This window comes from Saccostrea echinata, unplaced genomic scaffold, assembly GCF_033153115.1.
Source record: "Saccostrea echinata isolate AGI-Se365-2 ecotype Australia unplaced genomic scaffold, CSIRO_AGI_Sech_v1 ptg000014l, whole genome shotgun sequence".
Lineage (NCBI taxonomy): Eukaryota > Metazoa > Mollusca > Bivalvia > Ostreida > Ostreidae > Saccostrea > Saccostrea echinata.
In genome coordinates, this window is record NW_026889763.1 from 16,669,730 (window position 1) to 16,677,571 (window position 7,842).

Sequence of the window (7,842 nt, forward strand, 5' to 3'; positions counted from 1 at the left end):
TCACTTTGATATAGCCAAGGTATTCGAAATATCAATATTCGAGATACTGAAGTTCACCTGTACATACAGACTGACACAAGACTGACAAAAGACAAAGTTCATCCAAGGCCCACGTCTCCGTACCATGCTTGAGTAGGGAATGACAATTTATAAGTCTAATTGTGGTACAGTGTAATGCATAAACATGTACATCCCTGACAATCTGTTGGAGCTACATTAAGGTTATCTAGGGTACTACTACTCAGAAAAGGTCTCGAGATTTAGATAAGACTACAAGGTAGATTTTTATTAAAACCACAATGAATATAACACTCCAATGTTTTAAATCTATTTATTCATATTTAAGTTTCTCCACCTGAACCACTACTATAAAGTAGGTAATATTGATTCTAAGAATCATATTTTGGGATGAAAATACTTACAATAGAGGAATAGACAGATTAACATGATAAAGTTTACAGATATTGACAAATTTTGAACACATTTTTAAATGAACTCATACATGTAAGTTGCAAGACTCTCTGCAATAATGAAATATCTCCTTTTAAACCATCAAATATTACCAATATTTTTAGAAAATCTGGTTATGCTTGGCACAAACAAATATAATTATATAACAGTTCAGTCACTTTAAACTTAAAGTTCACTGTAATAGCTCTTGATAGGCCCTGTATCCCGCTGTTTGATACTGTATTGCCATAGCAACAGGATCTGTTGACTTGGTGATGCCACGCCCAACTATGATAACATCAGCACCATGTGACTTAACTGCATCCTCTGGAGATGTATATTGCTGTCCCAAGTTGTCTCCCTTTGCATTCAGTTGCACACCTATAAAATAGGAAAGATTGAGGGTGCAAATTTCAGAGGCACTAGCTCCATGGAAACAGAATCAAAACAAGAGGAAATACGTAACATTTAATAAGACCTTATCCTTGTGATAGAACAAGTGACAAACTCCTTCTTGGTTTTTGACTTGAATGTATAATCATGTGTAGCTTTGATCATAAATATCATTTAATTCCAAATTATGGCCCTGGTTACAGTTTTAGATAGGCAAATAGACTGACTAAAAACAATAACCCCCCCCCCCCCCATTTATATAACAATTATCTGTTCTGTGTCTCTTTTTATATAATGTTTTTCACAAATAACTAGTGTTGAAAACTTGTTTACATGAAATAAACAAACAGAAAATGAATACCTAATCTTAAACCATATTAACTGTGCATCATGAAAGGTAAATGAACTTCAATCAAAGGTAGGTATATCTAGGTATAGTGTAGGAATACAAACCTGGCATCATGTGGATGAGGTCAGGGTCAGAGGTCAATTTTGATTGACAGATGAATCCCACAACAAAGTCCTTGTGTCTCTCTGCCATACTGACAACAGCTTTAAAAACAATACAAGTACATGTTATCACTATTCCACTGAAAGAGTATGTGTTTCTTACATCAAATCAGAATTTGTATTATTAATAAGTCATGACCTTGTATTTGAGTGGGGTCATGATCTTTCAGCAAACTTTAAATTTATTTTTTCCTTGCCATAAATGGTTTTTCAATCCAGTACTTTGACATTGTTTCACATCCATCTACAGCAAAACCTAGTTATCTCGAACCTAATGAGACCAAGAACTTCGAGATATCCGAGCATTCGAGATATCAAGGGTAAAATATTTAAAGAATAAGTGGATGGGACTTCCAAATCAGTCAACATATCCATGGTATTCGAGATATCGAAGTTCAACTGTATATGTATGTACATGAATATAGTTTTTTACTATTATTAAAAAGATATATATTCAAAACTTACCTTTCGTGTATTCATCTTTTGCTAAACTACCACTAGAGCTCATTTCTGCTATTAACAAACAACCTCTGTTTAGTGGAAGACCAACCTGAGAGGAAGAAGATCTTTGTATAAAAACCTTGCATAGAAAACCATCAAAATGAAATTCTGTAGGTCACATCAATATTTTACAAATTTAGCTACAAAAGAAGGAATGTTGGTTAACTGTACTGCATGTTCTATCAACACTTCATCATTTTTACATTGTAGTGTACCTAAACAAAAATTAAATTAAAAAATAACACTGTCATCATTTTCATTTCATTATTTCAGACTCTGCATATTCAACTCACTAGACAAGGTTACAAGTTACAGTTCTTAACTTTTCACCTCAGGCCATGTAATAGTTCTTCCATGAAAATTATATGACAATTGAGAATAATTTTTAACCACTCACCTCCTTGAGACCTTGTATGACCCCCTCCCCGGGGACAGGATGACAGTTGACAATGTCTGCCCAGGAACTGATCTTGTATATTCCTCTCTCATACTGATGTTTTACAGTATTCCCAATGTCTGCAAACTTTCTACAGAAAACAAGAGGCCCATGGGCCACATCGCTCACCTAAGTCACTTTAGCCCTACTTTTCTTCATCAGCAGATTATTTCCCTATATATTCCTATTTAAAACTTTGATCACCTATTGTGGCCCCACCCTACCCCCAGGAGTCATAATTTGAAAAAAAAAGACTTGAATCTAAACTACTTAAGGGTGCTTCTACATTAATATGACTAACCATGGCCTTGCTAATGTTGAAAGGATGATTTTTAAAGAAAAAGATTTATACCTATATATTCCTATGTGAAAATTCTGATCACCTATTGTTGTCCCACCCTACCCCTGGTCTGGGCCATGATTAGAACAAACTTGAATCTACACTATCATATAAATATGACTGATCATGCTGTTTGTGAGAAGAAGATTTTTTAAAAAACTTTTCCTATAGGTATATTCCTATGTAAAACTTTGATAGTCCATTGTGACTCCACCCTGCCTTTGGAGGCTGTGATTTGAAGAATTGTTAATCTCTACTACCAGAGGATGCTCTCATATAAATCATGCCTTTGCTTTTCCAGAGAAGTAGATTTTTAAAGGTTTTTCCCTATATATTCCTATGCTCAATGTGATCCCACCCTACCCCCAGGAGTCATGATTTGAATAAACTTTAATCTACACTAGTATGCAATGAAGCTTTCACACAAGTTTTTTTTTAATTCTTCTGACCCAGTGATTATTGAGAAGAGGATTTTAAAAGATATTCTAAAACTTTGAATGCCCATTGTAGCTTCACCCTATCCCTTATGGTCATGATTTTAATAAATTTGAATCTACACTACCAGAGGAAGCTTTCACTTAAGTTTCATATTTTCATGCCCAGTGATTCTTGAGAAGAGGATTTTTAAAATATGACATATTTTCACTAATTCTTAATTATCTCTTCTTCTTGCAAGATGAAGTGGCCCTTCATGTGAACAGACTTAAATCCCATTCAATCAAGGATACCGGTACTTTATGGCAAGTTTGATTGAAATAGGCCCAATGGTTCTTGAGAAGAAGTCAAAAATGTGAAAAGTTTACAAATGGACAGAGAGACAAACAGACAGACAGCAAGATGGACAAAATATGATCAGAAAAGCTCACATGAGTCTTCAGCTCAGGTGAGATAAAAAAAAAACCAACATCAAAGCAAAGTCAATAATGTAAGATACTGAAAGTTTCTGAGGTCATCTAATAGTGCAATAGCTGTGAGGTATCTGTCTTGTAGATAATGGGTTAATTCTAATAATCTGAGGTCAGGGATCAAAGTCATATCATGTTTGTTCAGATATTCTACACATTAACCTATAATGCCTTTGTTGAAAGATTTAAAAAGTTAGGTTCTAATGTGAAATTAATATATATATGAGGTTCAAACAATATGTTATGAGTACTTTTAATGAAAATAAGGTATAAATAAAGAAAATTGAATTAGAACTTCATTATATTACATGTACCTGTCCTCAAACAGAAGGAAATGATGCTTTACGGCCAGATCTGTCAGTGACTTGATGAAATTCTCAGAAAAATCTGTGATGATATCCACATGAGTCTTTGCTATACATATATAAGGTCCAACAGCATCTAACAACTAAAAGATTCAGAAATATTTACATTTCCAAATATTTTTCCTTAAGATTCTTTGCAAATTAGAAAAAGTTCATGTTCTCATGTATCATGGGATGAGTAAGAATATTTCCATTGTGATGTGATTGAAGTCAAAAAATAGTGCAAACTTTTTTTTTCAAAAATGATCATTAAATGACAAAAATATGTGGCAAGTCATCAGAAAAATAATGTAAATATTTTTGAGCTAACGCACTTCATGAAATATGCAGGCGTGAAGCAACGTAGTTCATGTTCTCATGAATTCTCAAAAATTAAATCCATCTCTTAAAACATGACCCTTGTTGTCTTACGCTTTAGACTTAAGGTCAAGATCTAGTAAATAAAAGGAGCCTACAGAATTCTCAAATTTGAGAAATAAATTCCTTTAATGAAGCTTTATAAATATAGCTTGGTCAAATAAGGTGTTTCGGGGCATAATTTGTAGGTAAACAAGACGAAAAATCATATATTAAACTGTCATTTTTATTGAAAAATTAGGAAAATCAGTCATGAATATGGGAGTTTTTTCCATATCAGACAAATTAAATGTATCCAGATTGCCTGCAGTCTCTCAGAAAACGGTAATTTGTATGTTCTTGGCCTCTTCTTTAAAATAATATTAAATTGAATATAGGTTTCGGGATTACTTTTCACATGATTTCAAATTGAATTCCAGGAAAATACTTATTTTCTACATAATTCCATTACAGCCGTAAAGTACGGGAAAAAAGAAAGTTAAATTTGATTATGACGTCATAATGGATCTAGCATCAAAAATGCAGTCTAAAATCATTTACTAGATCTTGACCTTAAATTGAATGTTATCTTCACAGATGTTTTATTACTAGGTACCCGTGTTTTACCTTTAATATTTCCTCTGAGTTAGTAAGGTCAACAGAAATAGCCAGGTTTGTTTTCTTTTTGTCCATTATTTCATACAAACCACGGACAACAGCATTTTTGCAAATCTTCATTTTGTCTGCGTAACTAAAGACCTGAAATATTTACTAAAAATTGCATATTTTTGTGCAGATGAAAACTTCTGAAAAGTTTAAAGTTTTACATATTGCTTAATATTAAATGATATTCAGACTAGAGTCAGCAAATATCCAATGACCTCTTTGATAGGAAATTTATAATGACCACAAAATTTGTAGATGTGTTTGTAAAGTTAAGCTAAAATTGATTAAAAATTGTACATACTGTAAATTTTGTTTTTTTATTTGGATCCAGTACATTTTTCTCTGGGCCATTTGTTGAAGTATCCACATCAAATCTGTTCTCCTGGATAAATTTTCTTGTCCTCTCCACAATGTTTTTATCTAACTTGCTGTGGGATTCCAGCACTTCTAGTACTGTTGTCAAAGTACAAACACTGGCCAAACAGAAAAAATAAACCTGCATGTTAACAGATATCTAACATAATATCCTGGATATTTATCACTTTTCTATATCTTATTTGTACTTAAATCTTTTATAGGAGTTACTAATTAGCCAGGATATCTAATATTAATTAGCTAGGATACCTAATATTAGCTAGGATATCTAATATTTTGTAGGAACATATCTTCAAAATGTCAGTGAGGATACTGATGTCATATTAGTTGTGGTCAAAAATTCAATAGCCACTTTGATTTTTTTTTTTTTTTTTTTTTTTTTTTTTTTTTTTTTGATAATTTTGGATATCTGAAATTTTTTCTTTTCCAAAATTCTGATTAGGATTGCCCCTCCCAATCCTGCCCATTTCTGATAATGTTTGTTTTTTACATCCTGTTTGAGAATTTTTCATTCATATAGAGACGTCACCATGTACCAGTGAAGGGCTTCAAATTTTGACCTTTACTCGGCACTCAGGGCCATTGAGCAATGAGGGATCTTTATCGTGCTAATGCCTACCATGACATTAGACCTCAGTTTTTAAGGTCTCATCCAAAAGACCTCCTATAAGACTTCACTCCTATAGTGCCAGGTGCTTGGCAAAGGAACAGTCCCTACCTATGTTAATGTCTTAGGTCTGACATGGTGTCGTGAATGAGAATCGAACCTGGTACCTCCCAATTATGAAGCGAATAACCTACCACTAGGCTACTGCGACTGGTGTCTTTCTGACATTGTAATTTTGAATATAATATTTTAATCACTGCCGTTTCATCGCTAATTATTTTGTACCTATGAAGTGTAATGCCTTTTTTCCTCAGGGCTGTTTTTCCACCTTGCTCCCTATCCAGCAAAACTATAGCATCAGTGACATTTACTGATATTGACTGAAGCGTCTGAAAGAAAAAAGAAAGCCAGTTGAATTTTACTTTAAATGACACTCTGAAAATGTCAATTCTTACCCAGTAGTTCAATATTCTTAGATTCAACTTGTCCTAATTTTGATCTGAATACAGCATATTGAACTATTATAGCATCTAACCTGAACAGTTTCCATTACAGATCCGCCACTTGTGACCACGTCCTCTACAATCAGACAGTTTTCTCCTTCTTTGTAATGGCCTTCCACCATCTTCTTCGTACCGTAATCTTTTGCCTCCTTTCTGCGAATCAACATTGGCACATTGTGGTGAACAGAGAAGCACTGAAACGTAGTTTTAAAACATAGTGAAAAGAAGCAACATCATTATAATAATTTTTAATTGTTAACTTGCAGCATAAATGTAGTATTAACATTTTACATGATATAAAATCAAAATTCTGATTGTCAATGACATCTTTTTCTACAGAATAGTTTTTCAGTCTCATTCTATCAGGTTTGTAACTCCATACTGTTGCTATTGGAAGCGCTGTGTACGGTACTCCACAAACAGAGTCAAAATGACAGTCAGCTGATCTAGCAATCTCCCATGTCATTTCAGCTACTTCATTCTAAAGGGAGAGAAGAATCAAGTTTATAAATAAATATTTTAAAAATTCTGTTTTTAAAATGTTAATGTTCAGTTTAATTAACTGATTCAGCTGTTTGTGAACTCAGTACTGATATCATGCTAAAATTTGAAAAATTAGATTAATCTTGAATAATCTACACTACCTTTCTAAAGAAATAAACACAAACAAAGAAAACACTGATTAGGTCATCATTAAAAAACATTTTGTTTGATGTACTCCGACCCACATTTTTCAAGGTGGTAAATAGGTAGGCAGTTTTCTTTAAATAATCTTTAACACTTATAATTGTCATAAAAATCCCAGACTTAAAAAAGAATTCATAGATACCTACCGGTAAACAGATTTAATATCTATTGCTGTAAAAATTTTAAGCTAAAAGGCATTATAGAAAAATGACAGACAAAAAAATTAAAATTTAAAGTACTAATAATAATGTTTGGGTAGGGGCGATTTTGGTGGGTCGGTTGGAGTACATCAAACAAATCATTTCTTATTGTTTGCCTGAGTTCCAGCAGGAATTTTTTTTGTTCATAAACAGAAGAATAGATATAGTTTGCCTAAGATTTTTCAGAAATTTTAATCAAACAGAGCAAAGAATAAAAAAAGTTCTAAAACTGGTCGTAAGCTGTACACAAGCCAAATTTAATCGAACATTGGAAAACAATGAATGTATGTGTAATTTACTGTAATGTTCACTTGTTGAGAGACTTACCAAAAGAGTGGGATAAGACACGATGACGCGCAAATCAAAATACACTGGAGAATCAATGCCACTTTTCAACTTAAAATTTCCAAACTTTACAGCCTCTACTTTGTAGAGTTCTAATATTAATGATTCTTTTCTACTATGCAACGATTTCTCATTTGCCGCCATGCTGTTCATAAATTAGTTCGGGTTCGGTATGAAAGTAAAATGGTGTAAAACTAGGAAATGTATCGGAAATAAAAATAGA

At 33.0% G+C, this 7,842-nt stretch overlaps 1 protein-coding gene across 1 annotated transcript; it reads right to left on the reverse strand.

The window, feature by feature from the left end:
* Nucleotides 1–317: 317 nt before the first annotated feature.
* Nucleotides 318–7,772, reverse strand: LOC133187298 (uridine 5'-monophosphate synthase-like). The gene is made up of 11 exons (XM_061322660.1): nt 7,602–7,772; nt 6,770–6,868; nt 6,420–6,581; nt 6,170–6,273; nt 5,204–5,375; nt 4,864–4,995; nt 3,850–3,983; nt 2,252–2,381; nt 1,819–1,903; nt 1,297–1,395; nt 318–831 (listed from the first exon to the last, which is right to left on the reverse strand). Exons 1-11 carry the CDS (start codon nt 7,770–7,772, stop codon nt 644–646), a joined length of 1,476 nt encoding a protein of 491 aa, XP_061178644.1. The 3' UTR covers nt 318–643.
* Nucleotides 7,773–7,842: the final 70 nt, after the last annotated feature.

What these genes read in the sequence shown, in the direction of transcription:
- LOC133187298 (XM_061322660.1), bottom strand. Translation starts at nt 7,772, where the DNA reads ATGAACAGCATGGCGGCAAATGAGAAATCGTTGCATAGTAGAAAAGAA. An exon ending in TTCCTTCTGTTTGAGGACAG is followed by an intron (nt 2,382 to 3,849) that starts GTACATGTAATA and finishes TGTTTTCTGTAG; the next exon opens with AAAGTTTGCAGACATTGGGA. An exon ending in AAAAGATGAATACACGAAAG is followed by an intron (nt 1,396 to 1,818) that starts GTAAGTTTTGAA and finishes TTGTTTTTAAAG; the next exon opens with CTGTTGTCAGTATGGCAGAG.